Genomic DNA, 20328 nt, shown 5'->3' on the forward strand with positions numbered 1-20328 from the left:
ATAACCATGCAGATCGCCTCTACGCTTTTCGTCGACGAATTCGGTAATGGTGCTTTCTCCATATTCTTGGAAGGCACTAGCAAGTATTTCTGTTTCGATGGAATTGCTGATGTTGTCGTCGAGCGGTATAGAGTTCGTGCTTTGAGGGTCTGAATCATCTGCAACGTCAGCGAAGCTCTCTTCTGATGTACTTGAAAAACCATCTTGTTCCTCGCGTGAAGGACTTGCATCGTACAGGTGGCTTTGACGTACGACGGGCTCACCGGCATCAAACATCCCGCTATCCGACTGATTTGTGTTGTTCGACCGTTAAAGGGAAGTACCCGGGTTGGCACAGTCCACATTTACGGGTATTCTTGTAGCCTCTACAGTTTTCTGCAATTCCTCTTCGGGTGGAGTGAAACCGCTTTGCAATCGCACGCTGAGTGAGGAGCCGCACACCTCATCCATTCTATGCTGGTTCCGGTCATTCTTCAGTTGTAAAGTATCCTTCTCGGCACCCCAAACGGAGCATCCTTGTAAAAATATAACTTTTTTCTCTTCTTAGCTCTGCTCTTCATACGATTTGGCATTTTTAGTGCTTTATACTAACAGTCATGCATGCGTGAATGACAAATGGTGAAGCAACACGCAACACGACTTCAATTTCGTAAGCATTCCTTCTCGCTATGTCCTTCTGCTACCCCAATATTACTGATAAAATATAATTTTAAGATTAACGCCGTTGACAAGACTAAGCTTCAGATCTTTTGCTTTCATTCATTCATTCACAGAATTCTACGAAAATATGACAGCGACAGCACCGCAGTTTTCGTCTGCTACCAAGAAGCAAAAAAAAAAAAACTTGTGGAGAAAGGCTAGATATACAAGTACTCGCACCCCAAACCTTTCTTGTAGCAAATTTGAACAGTCGTGACAATTCCACAAGCACTCAAAGTCTTTTGAAGACGCCTGCATTTTGTTTTGGAACTACGTGTTTCAGCGCATAATGTGTAGTGTGCTCTATAGGGACCGTGCGACACCTAAAGAGGGCGCGCTGCTCCGCCGCGACAGCACCACCAGTGGCGGTCTTCGACGTATCCGACGTGATATCACGCCGCCTGTTCTATGCATTCTCAAGTGGAACCGTAGCTTGCGTGACGACTGCCGTAATTAGAAGGGCTAATTTTCGAAGTGCAAATAATGTGGAACCTTTCTGGGGCGCGAATGAAGAGAATGGAGACAAACTGCACAGAAGCAACCACCGTATTTATAATGCATCTAACAGTACGGAAGGAGAACAGCCACTCGCGTCTGTCCGGTCAAAATACCTGACGTCGAGAGGATGGTTATTTGACTCCTCACAAAATCCTGGCTTGCTAGCGAAGGCTATATACCGTAAAAGCCCGCATATAGTACGAACCCGAATATAATACGAGGGGCGGTTTTGGGGGCCACAAAATCGGAAAAACAAGAAACATGCTTTATTGACTAGACTTACACCGGGACATGCATTTACTCGTTGCCACTGTCGCTCTCAGAGGACAGCGCCTTGTCAGACAGTTCCTCCCACAAGTAATCGTCCTCCGTACCGTCCAGAGCATTGGAAATCCCGCACTTCTTGAACGCGCGGGTGACCAGGCCCTCGGGAATAGTGGCCCACGCGTCGGAGATCCACTGGCACAGCGTTGCTGGAGACGCTCGCTTAAGCCGCCCGGTAGGTGTTACCGCAGGTTCCCCCGAGCGCATCCATTCCGTGTGAGCCGTGCAAGCAAGCATAACGGTCACTCGGGTCTTTTCATTACCACTCGACCTCACACAAACCTGCCGGGCGCCCTTCTCGTGCACCGTTAACGCTGACGGCATGTCCAGGTAGACAGGCGTCTGGTCGGCATTTCCTATCTGGCCCAGCTGGAAGTTCGTGGTCTTCCGCAGGGACAGAATGTGGCGCTGGAACGAAATGAGGTGCTCTTCGTATCGCTCTGGCAGCTTTTGGGATACGGATGTGCGCCGGCGTAGCGAAAATCCGGCACGCCTCATGAATAGCGAAACCCAGTGCTTGCTGGCCTTGAATTCTGTTGTCGCGACGCCTTTGAGTCTCGCTATCTCCATCGCCTTCTGCTGCAAAAGTTCGATGTTCACTGCCAGATGCTTGGCGCGCTGTTCCTTGACATAGGCAGCCAGGTCCTCCTCAATTTCTGGAAACACTCCCTTCTTCGGGCCTCGGAAGCTTTTCCTTGCGCTGCTGCATGCGAAGAGTCCATCCTTCTGCCGCCGCCAGCCCCGAATGCTACCTTCCGTCACACCGTAATGTCGCGCAGCCGCACTATTCCCAACCGTTTCGGCAAGCAAGATACACTTCCGTTTGAACCAGGCTCCCACAGCTCCCAATAGAGCCCATAGTTTGAGATAATTCAGGCAACACTGGGCATGCAACCAAAGAAAATGAACTATGATGCCTACCATTCGGCCAATCAGGAGTCTCTCAGGTTGGCTCGCCATTCGGCTCCATACTGGCTAGCATCGTCTTTCACTTTTACTGGTTTACATGCGCGATGCTCGTTATTCCGTATTCCAGAACTACTAGGCAAATTGTGGACAAAATGCACATTTATTTGAAACATCGTACTGACTCAATAGTCTGACACAAATATTCACCGTGCTTACAGAGTCCAAATCGTTGCGTTCGTTGACCAAGTTCGAACTCGCAAAACACACACACACTCTAATTCCAGAAGCGAGAGACGCTCGCACGAGTGCGTGTGATTTCACGGTGAGCATCTCCTTTCGTTGGTCGCAGTGCGAAGGTTTCAACGAAGAGGGAAATGCTTGTCGCACGGACATCGAATCCTGTCTCCGTTGTGACTGCATTTGAAAATGCGACGGCGCTCACAAGTGTTCCTCAGGCGTCAGCTCACCACTGCATTCCAGTTCTGAACTCGAGAGACTGTTCGTACGTAGGATACTTGTGTTGGGAAACATCACACCACGCGCTGAGTCACTTTGCCACACTAACAAATCTGCGACTTCTCTTTGAACAATACGGTCATACGGTGCTGTCAACTGACATCGTTGAGATGCGAGACGCCGCTGCCACTTCTCTCCCTTCTCGTACGAATTTTGGCATACGAAAATTTGGAAAAAAATCTCGTATTATATGCGGGCTTTTACGGTACCTGTATTCCTCTGACTCCAGCCATTTGTAATATCATGTTTTTGACTGAGTCTTGTATTCCTTTCGTCATCTTTGCACACAGATAGCTTGGTCACTGAAATTTACATCGCGCGTCCATTTCATCCATACAAATAAACATGTGGGGTCACAACTTATTGCCTGAACTTGTACTGCAGTTTTTCCAGTATCTTCAGATACAATGACACTAAAGAGATCCTCAAAGAAGAAAGTATATGAGTTTTTATCTCGGCTACCGACGTAGGCTTGCAGGACGACAGCTGTGAAATGGTCGGTAAGTAAATACTAAACCTTTTGGACAACGTAGAACTTCTGTTCTCACTGTGAGACTCGCCATACCAGGAGCAATATCGGCTCTGGGCACTGGCGATGAAACACCTCAATCATTATCTCGAAATAGGTTGCCGTTTGGTCGGTGCATTTGACGGTGATACAGTATCCAATGGCGTTTCACCGTCACGAAAGTGGCAACTGTAAATCTTTGATCATTTTGCAGGTCCTCATTCAGTTTCATTGAAACTAGAACAAAAGAAATAGAATATATTCACTCACGTTGTGCACACCTCATGCAATGGCCGAACGCGCGTCACAAACGCTATTCGCTGCGAGTCTAGTGACCTCGGTGGTATTGGAAGCGTAGAAATCCCGAGAAATGAAGCATCTGGTCCCTAATGAAGAGTTCTTTTAGGTACTGGCACAGTTAGCGATGCTGTGGCAAAAAAAGATGCCCACACTTCACATGTAAACAAAGCTAGCTACCCGGCGGATATCAAGCAAGGTACTATCTCCGAAAGCCGCATCGCGGTGCCACCAGTTTGTCGCACAGTCCCTATGGAGCCTGAGAACAACAAACGGCGAAGGCTACGCGTATCGCCGCGGGGCCACAGGTGACCCAGTTTCGCCTTTGGAGTATTGGGCATTAGATTATCATGTGTGGTGAATGCAGTCTGGATTAGGTATCTGCTTGTTCTAGTGTTTAGTTTGCGCTGTGCAGACGTAAAGTCTGACATGTATCTCTACGTTAAATATATATCAGTGATGGAATGGAAGCGGTACTTCCAGCAAGTTTTGTCAAGGAGTGCGAGCCAAAGAAAGGTTACAAGCAGTGATGGGCAAAGTACCTCAAAATTGTACTTAAGATTGTAAGTAAAGTACCAAGTACCTGGAATCATTAGTACTTCAAGTACAGTACAAATTACTCTATTCCATGTGTACTTCAAGTAAACTACAAAGTACTAGGCAAAGTACTTCAAGTACTCAGCAAGTACACTGCCAATTTAATTTGTATCACTTTGCATTTCACAGTTTAGTAGATGTGTCTTTCTTTTTTAGCAAAAGCTTTAGCCAGCATTCTTAACAAATGCTAGGAAGCCAAAAGTCCTAGGTTAAGTGCTAAGCCGTGAATATTAACTTAATCAAATGACATAATTTGCAGCTACATGTAGAGAAGTCAATCAGCGAGGCTGTGATTATGCCAAATGCTATTATACCTCCCTGACTGATCCAAGGTCACCCGCCCAGTGTGATGTTCCGGTACTGATCTTTGACTATGACAGTCTAGGAAATTTCAGGGGAAAAGAGAGCACAAGCCAACAGAGATTACACAGTTAATGGGCATTCCATGCTACTTTCTGAAATACAACTTATTTAAAAAAGAATATGAAGAAAATAAAAAAAGGATGAAGCACAATGTAAGCCTTCATTTTTATATGGCTGTGATCTGCAGCAATGTAACCCATGTGACGAATTAAAGCAACGTAAAATGTAAAACTGAAAGCACGCGTGTCTTGCAGGCTCTTACTTTACTACTTCATGTAATCCAATCACACACTGTGGTATAAGATGATTATTATAATTGCCAATGAAGGAAAACAATATAAAAAACAATAGAACCATGCATTGGGAGAACTGAAATGACAATTGACCAAGTCATCGTGCTGCCGGTTGCGGCGTCATAATGTGTGTGTATTTGCATTCTATTCGTTTTACATAAACATAGAAATGCTCGTACTTTTCCAACATTTCAAGCCTTTCAACAATGGATATGCTTCAACAAATATGCTGTTTAAAAGCACAAAAATCGTTTTTGGTTAAGTGTCAGAATGGGACTGTGTTGGTACTGCAGCTCACTAAAAGCGCTAAAATGATAGCAAGACGACAATACACATACATATCGGTGTGTTCTTCGTTTTCTTGTTGTTATTTTAGTGCTTTTAGTAGCTTGCATCTTCCATACTTTTGTGTAATTTTTTGTCCGGAGTCCAAGTTTGGGTACTTGAGTACTTGATGGGGAAGTACTGGGAGGAAGTACTTTAAGTACAGTACAAAGTACACGATTTAACATGTACTTAAAGTAAAGTACAGGTACTCAGAAATGTACTTAAAGTTCTACTTGAGTAATTGGTACTTGAAGTACTGCCCATCACTGGTTACAAGAAAGGTACCAAACAGGCGTTTTGGTATGCCGAAGATGTCACCATGGTCGTGTTTTACCCAGCTGAAGTGAGAATGCGTGGCGGTAAGTTAATTTTACATTGTGACTTCACGCGCAAAGTGTGCATCCGCTAAAGCGGTGTGTCTATTATCGGAAACCCGTAAAGGATGAATGGGAACCCTTATGTGTTATGTGATTGCTTCGCTGCAGAAACCACAAGCGACCTGATTCGATCCATGCTGGATGGAAATATGGCAATCCCTCGCATTTTGAACTGCGACGATGTGCCACAAAGCCAGGTGGGTTCATAGCGTGACGGTAATGCGATGTGGGCCCCTACAACGAGGCCCTCTAACAATTACAATCCATTATTTTTCAGAAGCAGCAAAGATGCAAAGAAAGGGAAGCAAGAGAAAAACAAATGAAGAGGGTTTTACAGAAGACAACGCATGAAGAATGCAGTGCTAATGAGCCACCACCCAAGAAGGCACCGTCAGCTGGGTCGGAGTGTTGTGATGCTGGCTGTAAGCAAATGATGCTGCGGTACAAGGACATTCTGGGTGCTGAAAGGAAAGTTAAGCAAGATCTTCAACACAAAGTTGAAAGTTTAGAAGAAAGGTTGTCGGCATTAGGGGAAAGACTGCAAGCTGTGGAAGGGGAGTTATCTGCAGAAAGGATCCTGTGTCGCCGTATCCAAGACACACTTCTCAAGAAGTTTGGTATACTGCTTTTCTGTCTTCATTGTTGTACCACACTCTTTTGTAAGCCCGACTGCTCTCTCCATGTCTGCCAATTTCCTGTACATCACCTTGGCAAGATGCATGTTGTCAAGTATGTGAATAATAATTATTGGTCTTGGGAATGGTTTGCTTACAGAAATTATCCCCGCATCCAGAGAAGAACAAGGGATGAAGCAAGGTGACTACGGGCTACTCGCATCATCAGAGCAAATACAGGCAGCCTGCCGTACTATAAATCACTGTGAGGTTGCAGAAGAAGGGCAAAGGCGTGCAGATAATCAAGCGACAATCCCAGAGGGGCCTCATGCAACTTTCCTTGAGGAACAACAGGTGATGTGTTCAGGGTGTCGAACCGCAAAAAATACGGGTTCGGTTCGGGTTCAGGTTCGCGTTGTTTTGATTTCGTTCCGGTTCAGTTCCGGTTCGGCCAGGCCAGAAATCGAACCGGTTCGCAAACCGGTTCGCAGCCCCGAACCGGTTCGCGAACCGGTTCAACGCTTCCGTTATATATGTTCCATAAAACTGCTTTTATTAGGAAATGCGTGGCTAATAGCTTACTGCTGTTGTCTGCATTGACGTCTCTAGCGGTGAGGTAGCCCTTTAGTGAGAGAAATGAGAAATGGATGAACACTTATTGCAACTAGAGTTCACGCTGTTGAAGCGGTGTAGTCCTGCTACTTTCTGTTCCCAAAATATCTTTTTTCACACGCACAGTGCCAGCAAGATACACTTAAAGGAAGCCTAATAAGATGGACAGCGTAACATAGACGACAGTACTTGCCGGCACACTGACTTCGCAGCGTGAATCGATCTGAAACCGTACTGAAGCATGTCGAAAATAAGCCTGCAAGCCTTACTCTCTCCGAGCTCACAGCAGTGTACTTGTTAATCCACAACACAACGGCAATGTGTCACGACGACACAACTGCGCTACCAATAAGCAGAACCACATTTACTTTTCAAAGCACGACCAATCAAACAGGCACCGTTCTGCGTACGCTCCTTCTCCAGTTCACATGTTTCTGACTTGTTTAATTTGTGCTGCTCACGTGTAAAGGGAAATCTTGGGCGCTTATTTGATCACATATTCGTCCTGTAGAGCTATATAACTGGCCTACTCCATTCGTGTTTCATTCGTCCGCGTGGCACCTGGTCTCTGAAGAGTAGACGCCGCACTGCGTGCGTGGGGCGCTAGCCGCGGCGTTCACAAGGACAACTGCGCTTCAACATGTTAAAGAGACGCTGAAAGTACACTTACTATACGTCGTCGTCTGACTGCTAGGTGAACATTTCTGAAATTTATGATATAGGCGCGTGATGATGATACCAATGTGTCTTCGTTTGGGGATAGAGAGGAACTCTTATGCTGACTTCTTTTCGGTCCGAACCGTTTTGTTGCGAACCGGTTACCGGTATTATTTTTTACGGTTCTGCTCCGGTTCGGGTTCAACAGTGTCATGAAAATTTCGGTTCGGGTTTGGGTTCGGTTCCGGCAAAAATAACGGTTCGGGTACGGTTTTCGGTTCGGGTTCGGTTTCGGTTCGACACCCTGTGTGTTCCTGTCAGAGGTCTTTTTATTACACGAGGTTGGTGCTTAAAGTAGCACACAAGACGGTTTAACACCCTGTTTTCTTCCTATAAAACTGCTTAGTAGGCCAGTAAGATTCCCCGTGACGTAATTCACACCATAGGCACCGTGCGACACCTAAAGGGGGCGCGCCAGGTACTTTCTCCGGAGGCCGCATAGCGTCGCCTCCAGTTTGTGGCACCGTCCCTATAGAGTCATAATTATCGCAGAAATTGAATTTAAGGTACGCTGCAAAAAGCCACCGTGCGCAGCAGTGGTGGAGAGCAGTACCAGCCTGTCATCTGCCTGCAACCTCGCACTGACGCTACAGGGTCCGCGCTCACTGATTGGTCAGAGAAATGTCTGCTACGCAGCTGTTCGGGGTTGTGAAAAGCATTGCTCCTTGTTCAGTCATGATTCGGCTGCTTCTTCTATCCCCAATTCTCTGGGGGAACTGGCGAAACTGGTTTACGGTGGCAAAGGGACAGGGCGCTGATCCCCACTGACCAGCGAACCAGAACGCATGGCCCCTGTATCGTCATAAGTGATGTGGCATCGTACTTCTCCTCCTCGTTATACCCGGAGTGGCGAGTTAAGGGTTAACGCGTGGAGCTATGGTTATGTGAGTTTTTTTCTGGGAAACAAATTGCACACATCCAAACCTGTCGTGCTATTCGTTAAATTGACACACACATACTTTCATCAGACGTCTTAATCTGAAATTTTCTTGGATGGTCCTCTGCGCTCCTTTAAATAAAGTGCGAATTGCTTTTTTCTTCAAAGCTTATGTTTCTTAAAACACATCAAAAGTTTAACCACCCAGGGTGACGAAGGTACCCACAAGAAGCCCATCATAAGCAAAATGTCTGATGAAGTTACTTAAATATAAAATGTCAACAGTGGGACTGAATAAAAGTAGCAAGCTGAATAAATTAGCTGAATAATACAGCTTTGTCCAACATTAGTTTGTCTAGCTTGCACATTAGTAAGTGTTTTCACTATAACTGTGCATTTCACTGCGACTTTCGCTTATTCTCGCAGGCCTACACCCATGTTTCACGGGAAAACAGAGAACCTTCAGCTGCTACACAGCTTGCTGTAGAGAATGCTTCCCCTGTGGTCCCGACTGACACCACAAAGGCAGCTCCAGGCTCCAAGCCCGCTTGCCGACGGAAGAAATACAAAGCCCCCAAAAGAGAATTTGTCATCGATGAAATTAGGAACACCAGTACCATGACAATGTTCTCTATGGTGGATGACAAAGTAAGTATTTTTATTTGAGACAGTCTTTGGTAGCTCATAGGCATGGACTCATAGGACTTGAGCTTGGTCATTTTCAAGTGATGCGTGATAGGTTTCTCCCTGAGTCTACCCTAATACGACACCGGTCATCGGCTCCACGAAGCATACCATAAACAAACTTCTGTGCGGTTCGTACTCAAACTCATTCCCGTAGATAAGTTGTCATAGCGGAAACCAATGTGAAGCCTAATAGGGCCTACAACTCTGCGCTCGGACTTCGGTTGCTGCTGGAGTGGCAGACGTTTTCACACGTGCGGGATAGGTTTCTCCCTGAGCCTACCCTCATACTATTCATCGCGACTATTATGATCACTTTGAGCTGCAATACCACTGCACGGTCTTTTATCGTGTCTTTTATTTTAACGCAGTCACATTTACAACTAATATTTTCCGCGGACCCTTGGAGTTCGTTGTAAGGGATTTTGACTGTACCACCACGTACCTGCGCCTGCATTTCTCTCGTATGTCACCCTTAATTACAACTCGTGGTATATACATATCTACTGAACATCAGGTCACTCTGTTGTGTAATCCATGTCCCAGACTAATCCTGCTTTTGTATGCATTTTAGGTGCATCTGGGGAACGATGTGTATGTTAAAAAGGAGAAGCTCGAATGGGCAATGGCGTCCAAGAGGGACTCGACATTCTGCCGAGAGCTTTCTCGGCAGCTTTGGAGGGAGACTGACCTCCAGGGTCGAAGCTTGAGTGGCACCATCAGCAATCGTTATGCTAAGACTGGTATTCCCCCGAAGCCTGCCTTGACACCCCAAAAAGTTCAGGCCCTTGCAAGTGAGTGCTTTTAATATGGCTTTCAGAATCCATACCTCTCAGTCTGGCCCATATAGCGACATAATGTTACAGCAGCAATCTAGACACAGACACAAAAGCCACAAGACGCTACTGCTTACTTACTACTAGGGGTGTGCGAGTACTCGAATTTTCGAATACGAATCGAGTAATACGCTATATTCGGTTGATATCCGCAAAGGATATTCGCTATTCGCAATTTTCAAATATTTTTCGAGTATCTGCCCACCGGCAGAGATGCACGCGAAGACACCCGCGCGTGCTGCTAGGCTGGTTGCGCTGCGTGGTGACGTCACCGCGCGTGAGCTTCCTCCTCGCGCTCCTCTCCACTCCTCTCCCAAAGCGAAACCACGTGCAACTGGTGAAGTTGAGACGCAGTTGAGACGCAGTCACAAGTCGCGCAGAGCATGGCAAGTTCGGCTGTGTGTACAACTGAAAAACTGCAGTATGATGGACACTGTTGTGAAGTTGTGCAGGATGACGCGGCAGCGAAGCGAACAAACAGAAGCTCCATGTGGGACTACTTCCAAAAAGAATCGGCAGTTTCTGTTAGTTGCAACCGGTGCTCTGCGCGCATCCAGACACCATCGGGGCCCACAACCAGCCTCGTGAATCATCTGAAGCGACATCACCTGCTTTATGCTGAGTTTAAGAAGAAACATGAGGCTAAGAAGGCGGAACAGCAAAGAATCGACAAGTTCGCCACAAAGAGACAGCTGCCACGTGCTCGTAAAGAAGCATTGGATGTCAAAGTGGCACGCATGATAGCCCTAGACTACCAACCGTACAGTGTGGTCGAGGATCGCGGGTTTCGAGAACTTCTGGCCGAAGCGGTACCAGACTACTGCCCTCCTTCAAGAACGACGCTATCCCGGACGCTAGTACCGAAACTCTTTCACGACACAAGGAGAGAAGTTCAAGCAGAACTCGAAACCGCCTTTCAAAATGGTGTTGAGTCCATGTCACTCACGTCCGACATGTGGACGTCACGCTCGAACGCCAGCTTCATAAGCCTAACATGCCACTTCGTCGATCATAGCTTTCAAGTGAAGAGGTACAACTTGGACACGCGTAGTTTTTCGGGAAGGCATACCGCGACGCAAATATCATCGGTTCTCCGCAACATGGTGAAAGACTGGAACGTACCACTGGATAAATTTCCAATCTACATCATAACCGATAACGCCCGGAACTTTAGGGCTGCAGCTCGAGATCTGCCGTGGGCGGAAAAGGCCTGCTATGCTCATTCCTTACAACTTGCCATTGGAAGTGCGAAGGAGGTCCTCACTCCTGAGCTTAGCCCTCTCTTGAAGAAAGCGAGGGCCATCGTGGGTCATTACAAACACAGTTCACAAGCCCAAGAGAGGCTTGACAGCTATCAAAAGGCAGCTTGGAATACCCCACTTCACCCTATTCAGGACATCGATACAAGATGGAATAGCAAGTATGCTATGCTACGCAGACTTCTGGAGCTACGGGAACCGATCACGCTGGATATGGCAAAGCACGAGAGCCTGGTTGACTGCTTAACTGGGACAGAGTGGCGCATTGCTTCTGACTATGTGAAAGTCCTGAAACCTCTAGCTGAGGCCACAGTCGAGGCTGAAGGTGAGAAATACCCCACGCTTTCATGCCAAGTACCCTCTCTCTACTGCATATTTGAGTCCCTGAAATGCGTCTGTGATCAGGATATGACGGCCGAGGGAAAAACCTTCAGTGCCAATGTTGAAAAGAGTTTGAGAACTAGGTTCACTGATTATAACATGGATAAAAATGCCTGCATGGCAATGTTCTGCGACCCACGGTACAAGACGGTCATATTTAGAAATGACAGTGCTCGGGAAGAGTGGTTGAAAACCGTTGCTCAGGAACAATTAAACTATGCAGATGCTGGAGAATATTATGAGAATGAGCAAGGAGGAGGTGCTGTAGCATCATCATCTTTGTGGGCAGCATTTGATACCATGGCTGAGACACAGGACCAGGGAAACAACCCATTCAAGGAAATCAGGGCTTACATTGACGACAAGACAATCAGTAGGAATGCTGACCCGTGCAAATGGTGGAGAGAGATGGGGCAGCATAAATATCCAGCTGTAGCCAGGCTAGCACGCAAGTACCGTATTTGTTCGATTCTAAGGCGGTCACGATTCTAAGGCGGGGGTGCACTTTAGCTATTAAAATTAGGGAAAAATTTAGACTCACCCGTAAGGAAGACTAGAACAACATTTATTGCATACAGAACACTGACAAGTCATCGGCGTGCGAGTAGTCCGTGTTTTCTTTGTTCACACGAGTTTTTCTGTTATCCACCCCTTCTCTTGACATCGCACGATGACACCCTTCGGAAACGGTTCATTCGCTGGAATTGTCTTGCGTTTAAACGCGATGTATGGACGCAACTTTCGGACGTCGGCGGTACCCGCGAGCACATTGTTCTCCGGAACGTTATGCTTTCTTCCCGCTGCACAGTTGCCTAAGGCTTCAGCGTCAAGGATAACCTTCCTCTTGAAAGCCGCATCGTAGTGCACACAATGGGTTGCCATCGGTAATCGTTTTGCGAATCACGGTGGAAATCAGTCGCAACTAGAACCACTGAACTGCCGAGTGCCGATGGCCGCAATATCGCGACGACGAAACGAAACTTTACAGGAAGATGCCAGACGCTGCGCCATGCGCGCCCACGGTCACGTGGGCGAAAGGGGAGAGGACAGGGGAGGCGAGGGTGCCTGCGGTTGCATGATGGCGCGTAACGGAAGGCTCCGGTCACGAATGTAAGCCGGGGGGTGGCTTTTGGACTCCAATTTTGCGAAAAAAACCTCGCCTTAGAATCGAATAAATACGGTACCTCGCCATTCCAGCAACGTCAGCTTCCAGTGAACGGGCATTCTCAGCAGGCATTCTCAGCAGGAAATGTTGCTACACCATGCAGAGCTGCCTTACTTCCTGAGCATGTCAGGCGGCTGACATTTCTGCACGACAACCCGTGAACTGTTGAACAACAACTGAACACAGTATTCCAGTGTGCTTAGACTGGACTAAGAAGTGTTGTGTTAAGTGTACCTCAGTGTGCCAAGACTGCCTGAATTTAAAACCAAGTGAAGGTTCAACTATTTCAGTGTGTTTGAGAGTCTCCAAAATGTACATTTGTGGGAAGAAAATAAATAAGAAATGTGTGACGTGTTAGTTCTTATTACTTGAAAGTATTCGAAATCCTGATTCCAACTATTCGTACTGCGATTCGCAGTGAACTTTAGATATTCGAAAACTATTCGCAGTGAATTTTAAATATTCGAAAACTATTCGCAGTCTAGAATTTAGTACTCGCACACCCCTACTTACTACTTTACTGACTACTACTGGTTACTACTGCTTACTTACTACTGCTTGCTTACTACTACTGACAAAGTTTACTATTGCATGCTTTAGGAAACACTAGTCTCGTACAAATCCTGTAACTTGAACCGGTATCATACTGGTTCATTTGTTCTACTCATAAAGTTCAAAGTGTTCTTTCATGAAGGTACTGGAGGGACAAAAGGTAAGAGAACACTGGGGTGTCACATCTTTCCATTGGGTTCATTGGGTCCACCCGTTCAATCTTTATCGATTTTGTTATGAAACCTAAGGTGAGGTAAGGGCGACTAAAACAAAGGTTTTATCTGCCATCGCAAAATTGTTGCCCCTAAGTGTCCATGTAAAGTTACAGGGTTAGCTATGAAGAAGACCAAGAGACAGACAGACCGAGACACAGAAGACGACACACCTCTTCTGTGTCCGCCTCTCTCGGTCTTCTTCATGGATCTATACCAGCTGCCCTGCACCCGTTTCCTTGTTTCATTAGTACAGTAGAACCTCGTTAATTCGAAGCCGCCCGGACTGCGAAAAAATTTCGAATTAAGCGGGTATTCGAATTAAGCAAATTCAACAAGTGACTGAGCAAAATGCAGTTCATTACACAAAAAATCGATCATCTCTGTCGCTTGCAGTAGTTACTGTACTGTCGGCCGTCACCGCTCGTTCCAAAGTGGCCACTAAGTCTATCATGCCATGCACGCACCGCTGGCTTCCGCACGACAGTGACAGTAACAGGTAACAGCTCCAAACGTCTCCGAAAGCGAGAGCACCCGTGGTAGTTCAGCTCGTCGTCTCCGCTATCATCACTTCGAGGCACCGCGGTAGTCGTTTTGCATGGACGATGCGCACGTCTGTTCACCTTCTTCAATTCTCGCGTAATCTTCGAAAAAGTCGACGAGCTCATCAGAGTCCACGACACCCACAGGGACTTGCAGTGTTGTCTGTTCCTGCTGCTATACGCGTTCCACCTCATCCGCGTTGTCTTCCTCGTTATTCCCGTTTGCTGGTATCACACAGGCAGTATGCCGAACTGCTCTGCCAGCCGAGACTTCGAGCACATAGCTGATTTTGTGGCCTCGGTGACCGCCACTTTTTCCTTCACAGTTGGCGTCTTGTACTTGCCCATGTCTTTCTACAACCGGCGTTGCGAACGCAGACAATGAAAATGGCGCAACCGAAACTGCGCCGATGACGGCATGACTGTGACGACGGGTTGGGGACACCGAGAGCGAGGAGGAAAATGCATGGAAGAAGGTTAACAGGAGAGGGACGTCGGCGGGCACGTGTCACCCGAAGCTCATGAATGGTGGATATTTCCGCGGGAAACCTTCGAATTAAGCGGGACGCGGCGCTTTAGTGCTTCGAATTATGGGGTCAAATTTGAACATGTGAACACGGGACCACGGAAAACCTTCGAATTAAGCGGGATTTCGAATTAAGCGAGCTCGAATTACCGAGGTTCTACTGTACAGGGTTAGCCTCTGACTACCCCTGCAGTCCACACATGGCGGTGCCATAATTGTGAGGGTCTCTTTTCGTAACATGCTACGGAAGAAGTGTTTGTAGGGTCGCTAATATTCGGGCTACTCGCCATATACAGGGTGTTTCAGCTAAGATGATAAAAAATTATAACCGGCTACGTACTCGCCGGAGGATTGTCGGACTTTCAGCAATTACCTTCTGGAAACTTTTGCCACCATTGAGGAAGGCTTTAAACAATTTTTAATTGTGGGAAATTTATTTTTTCAATTGAACTTTGAAAATTGCCAAGCGAACCTCACTTTATTTTTTTTTACAGAAATATGAAGTCCTCCACGGATAAACCGCAGACCCGACCAAAACTATGCACAGTATCGCGATGGAAATAGTCTAAAAATTAGTTAAAATTACGCTTTAGCCCCGCCTTCTTGATTTTCACAGAGAAGCGCGCGCGAAACCTGCGTCTAGACGGGAGAGTGTTCCCGCTTTCATCTGTCTTTGCTTCTTTGTGATAAGACGGTTGTTTTGTTTTCTTTTTGACAAATCTGTTGTCGCCAGCATCAAGGTCAAACCAGGGAAAAGAAAGATAAAACAGGAGGTGGGAACACTTCCTCCACTCCCCGCAAGTACCTTGCACTTTTCTGTGCGACAACGGAGCAGGCGGGGCTAAAGCCGAATTTTTACTAATTTTTTAGACTAATTCTGTCGCGATACTGTGCGTAGCTTTGGTTGGGTCCGTGGTTATCCGTCGAGGACTTCATGTTTCTGTAAAAAAAAAGTGATGTTCACTTGGCAATTTTCAAAGCTCAATTGAAAAAAAAAAAAATTTCCCGCAACTAAAAAATGTCCAAAGTCTTCCTCAATGGTGGCAAAATTTTCCAGAAGGTAATTGCCGAAAATGCGACAATCCTCCGGCGAGTACGCAGCCAGTTAGAATGTTTTATCACCTTAGGTGAAACACCCTGTATATCCTGCAGCCGGTGCAATAAATGCCTTGAGATACAAAGTTTTACATTTTTCCTTGGCTACATTGCTAGAAGTAGAGTGACAAAACTACTTTTAATCTGGAGGTACTAATGTGTACTACAAACCAGAAAAAGTCTTGTTGAGAGGCTAATCAACACGATAGGAGAAAAAGAAATATTCAAATATGTGGCTCTGGCAAAAATGCAGCAATATAACATTTGAGACTCAAGTTGGCCCACCCGTAGAATCTACTCATTGAAGGACTGTTGCAAGCTTGCTTTTGCTGCCAGACGTTGTGCCAGTCCTCTGATGCGATCACAGTGTACTATTTGCTCAAGGATCTAACTGTGCTCTGTGGAGGAATGATCAACTACCGTAGTGTGGGTACCTTCCTCGCGTTGTTTGCTTTTGCACGTTTACTCCGCATTCAGTGCAGTAGGTGGATCCTTGGGGAACTGAATGGTATCGTACCATCGCAACACAAGTGATCTTCCGGTGAATATACACAAGAATTACGGAAAAGAACCATCAATGTGCCAAGTCACAGAATGGTATAAGTGAAATCAGGTCACTAAGTCAAGCCAATCAGGTCAGAAGGTTCGCACCTGCTGCACCTTCAATGAGCTGCCGAGGACAGCATTGTGACAGCTGTGCGTGCTGTCTGCGTGGGGCCCCGAACTCCAAAAATTCTGTTATCTGCCATAAAAAAAACTTTTTTTAACTTGCTCGTTGTATTCTTTGGACATGGTACTTCCTTTCACCTTTGAGTGTACCTCCTTCTGCGCTACACTATTTTTGTTATTTACGGTTAAAGGTGCTGCAATTTTACCAGAGACGCATATTTATATATTTTTTTCCCCTATTACTTTGTTTAGCCTCTCGACAAGACTTTTGGCTTGCAGTACCCGTTCGTATCTCAACGTTAAAAGTAGCTTTGCCTCTTTACTTCGAGCAGTGTAGCCGAGAAAAAAATGTGTTGGTTCTCGAAGCATTTTTTGCATTGCCATTAGGGTGCATATGGAATTAGCCAGAATATTTAAGCCCCTCAGATACGTAGACGAAAGCATTTTACCGCAGCATGAAGATTGCTCCAGTATCTCCATAATTTTGGCGACAACATGCGTATACTGTGGGGTGGTAGAAACTCAGTAACTTTAAACGGACACTTGAGTCAACTATCTTGTGGTGGCAGTTAAAACCTTTGTTTTGTGGTTTTCTCCAAGTAGTGAATTCGCATGAATTTTTATAACAAAATGGACGAGGGTCAAGCATCACCTCTGGGATGTTTGGGATGGAATGACCCGAGGATCACTCCAGTGAAGAAATATGGTGGTGCAGTTTCGTGAACTTTTTGCCCATGCTGTACATGTGTTGTGATTTGTTTTCAAACATTGTGTGATACTAAACTTGTCAGTTGCAAGTAAGCACCTGTGTTGTCTCCTCCTTTTGTGCCCACGTGTAAGTGGCTGTGTTAACGTTACCTCACATGTTACAGTTGGAGGACCACAACTTGATTGTGACCAATGTGGAGTGACTCAACATAAAACATTTGGCTTATTACTGTCCTCCCTTGTTTTTCAGATGCATACCAACGATATGTCAACACAAGGCCCTCAGATGTTTCGATGTCCAAAAGGCTTGGCAGTTTCGTTTTTCATATGAGAAGCTTCCTGAATGATATGAATAAAGAATAAGCATCTAGTCCATTCTGTCATTTTTTTACTGCATGCAGAATTTCATTTATATTTTCCTACAGCATTTTAACGAAAATGCTGTGAGATGCCATGTCAGAATACTTGAAATGTTGTAAGAAATAAGCTGTAAGAAATCTATGAGATCCTAGGCCTGTGAGATCCCATTGAAGGATCCCTGTAAGGAATTCTATAAGAAGATTTATGAGAATGTGGGCAGTAACCCCATAGAATTTCTTTTATGATTCTATAAGACTTGTGTGTGAGAGTTTTTGTGAGATTTTCCAGTAGGGGGACAGCCTGATTGCGTCACTCCATAAAGACGACATGCACATAAGCAGGAATGTCCAGTACTGGGATGCCAATGCTGTGACCAAGTTTCTCCTAAATGTCCTAGACTTATTCCTGAAAGGCTACAGTCACCTTAGAAGGCTTGAGAAGGAAGCTGGGGTCGACGGGTTCCTCAACCAAGTGAACACTTCAGAATTGCGACAGCACGGTCCCATTCTGAAAACATTCCTCCAGAACAGGACGAACGGATGTCGATGAAATGCGAGATGATTCTCTACAATTTCCCCAGAGACATGTCCACCTTAAAGGAGCAGCTACATCGTCTCTTCGTAGACTACAGCAGCAACGTGACAGCGAAACCGTCCAATCCTGACAGTATCCCGGGAACACATGAAGGAGCTTCGTCGACGGAGACTTCTACGCACCATCTTACTTCTATGCATCATCTGCGGCGGGGGAGTGTAAAGAGAAGGAAAAGGATGGGGGGGGGGGCACGCCCTATCCATTGCCATTATCAGTTTAGTGTTCTCTTGTGTCAGTTACGAGGGTGGTTCCATAAGTTTCCAGCCCGACCAACTTTTAATACTCATAGAGACGAAACAAGTGTATCACTTTTCGACATAGTCACCCTTAACTTCGATGCACTTTTGTACCTTTCAACCAGCATTCTTATACCCTTGAAAAAATAGTCCGAAGTTTTGTCCGCAAAATGCTGGAAAACTGCCTCTTGCACCACACTATCGTTTTGAAATCTCCGTCCTCTGAGATCCCTCTTCAAGTTTGAAAACAGGAAGTAGTCACTCGGTGCCAAGTCTGGGCTGTAGGCTGGGTGGTGGTGTAGAGCGAGAAATGAGGCGACCAGGCTCTACTGAGGTTGATGGGTTTAATGACGGTTAATGGCGATGAACCGAAAACGAAAGCTCGGGTCACGCGCAGTGCTGCGCGTAACCGATGGCGGTGCTGGTGATGATTATGACGCTGCTGCTACAGGGCTCCCCCCCGTGGCGGATGACAAGGCTGGCGAGGAGGGCCGAGGTTGGCGGAAAGGTCGGGCGCCGAGGCCAAGGAGTGCAGGAGCCGGACCCGAGGCGGCGGGCGGCTCGTAGTGTGCGAGCTGCGGCGCCCAATGCACTCGACGTGGAGGGGGAGGAATGCTGGAGACAGGAGCTGAGCACGGACGTAGGGAGGGCGGGTCGGGCGATACCAGAGGTGCAGACTCCAGGAATGCGGGCTTAAGCCTGTCGATGGCCACAGTGTCAGGTCCCCGTGGAAGATCGAGGCGGAAAAACTTCGCGGCTCACGAGATGACCCTGTAGGGGCCGTCATAGGGAGGCTGCAAGCTGGAGCGCACAGAGTCCCGGCGGACGAAGACGTGGGTGGCTTGATTAAGGTCGGGGCTCACGAACACGCGTGTTGCGGGACCGGAGCGGGTAGGCGTGGGCTTGAGGTCCCGGAAGAGCTGGCGGAGACGGTCGATGTAGGAGGAAGGGTCGTGCACGAGCGGGGCCGATGGGGTGAAGAATGCTCCGGGAAGGCGGAGCGGGCAGCCGTAGACCATGTGGGCCGCGCTGCAGTCATCCTGGCGGATCGCGGCGCGAAGGCCAAGCAGGACGAAGGGTAGACGCTCGGGCCAGGTTGTGTCGCCGTGGTCAGTGGCGCGGAGGGACGCCTTGAGCTGCCGATGAAGGCGCTCGACCAGGCCGTTGGCAGCCGGATGGTAGGCCGTGGTTCGGATGTGATGGGTTCCGAGGGCGCTGCACAGGTGACGGAAGAGGGCCGATTCAAACTGGCGTCCTCTGTCTGTGGTTACAGTGGACGGGACGCCGAATCGGGAAACCCAGGAGAAGAGGAATGCGTGGGCCACCGTCTCTGCCGTGATGTCAGGAATCGGCGTTACCTCCGGCCAGCGGGTAAAGCGGTCGATGCACGAGAGCAGGTAGCGGTAGCCTTTGGCCAGAGGAAGCGGGCCGACCAAGTCGATGTGGACCTGGTCGAAACGTGCATCTGGCGGAAGGAACCGCGATGGAGGCGAGATGGTGTGGCGGTAGATTTTGGACCGCTGGCAGGCCATGCAGGCCCGCGCCCAGTCACGGACATCGGCATTCATGCGAGGCCATATGTAGCGCTCTGCGACGATCTTTTGCGTGCCGCGCACGCCAGGGTGGGACAGCGAGTGGAGGGCGTTGAAAACATGCCGGCGGAAGGCCAGGGGAACGAAAGGGCGCGGGGTACCAGTAGAGGTGTCGCACCATAGACTTGCCGTCGAAGCGGGGAGCGAGATCTCCCGAAAAGTGGTGGATGAGGCGGGGGATGAACGAAGGGCGGCGAGCTCTTGATCAGCCTGTTGCGCCTGGGCGATGCCGTCCAAATCGACCGCGGGGGGCGGATGGAGAGCATTGACGTCCGGCCGCGAGAGTGCGTCGGCAGCGGCATTGTCTTCGCCTGCGACGTGTCGCACAGCGGTCGTGAACTCCAAGAGGTAGCACATGTGGCGGGTTTCACGAGGCGAGTGGTTGAGGG

At 47.6% G+C, this 20328-nt stretch overlaps 1 protein-coding gene across 1 annotated transcript in view; it reads left to right on the forward strand.

The window, feature by feature from the left end:
* The window catches only part of LOC135369201 (uncharacterized), a 37920-nt gene extending 20388 nt beyond the window's left edge, over positions 1-17532 (forward strand). The window contains exons 5-10 of the mRNA XM_064602833.1: positions 5817-5905; positions 5986-6325; positions 6483-6676; positions 8955-9176; positions 9787-10006; positions 17408-17532. Coding sequence (XP_064458903.1) covers positions 5817-5905; positions 5986-6325; positions 6483-6676; positions 8955-9176; positions 9787-10006; positions 17408-17520 — 1178 coding nt within the window. The 3' untranslated portion in view covers positions 17521-17532. The remainder of the gene's footprint in view (positions 1-5816; positions 5906-5985; positions 6326-6482; positions 6677-8954; positions 9177-9786; positions 10007-17407) is intronic.
* Positions 17533-20328: the final 2796 nt, after the last annotated feature.

The sequence above is a fragment of the Ornithodoros turicata genome, chromosome 9 (assembly GCF_037126465.1).
Source record: "Ornithodoros turicata isolate Travis chromosome 9, ASM3712646v1, whole genome shotgun sequence".
NCBI lineage: Eukaryota > Metazoa > Arthropoda > Arachnida > Ixodida > Argasidae > Ornithodoros > Ornithodoros turicata.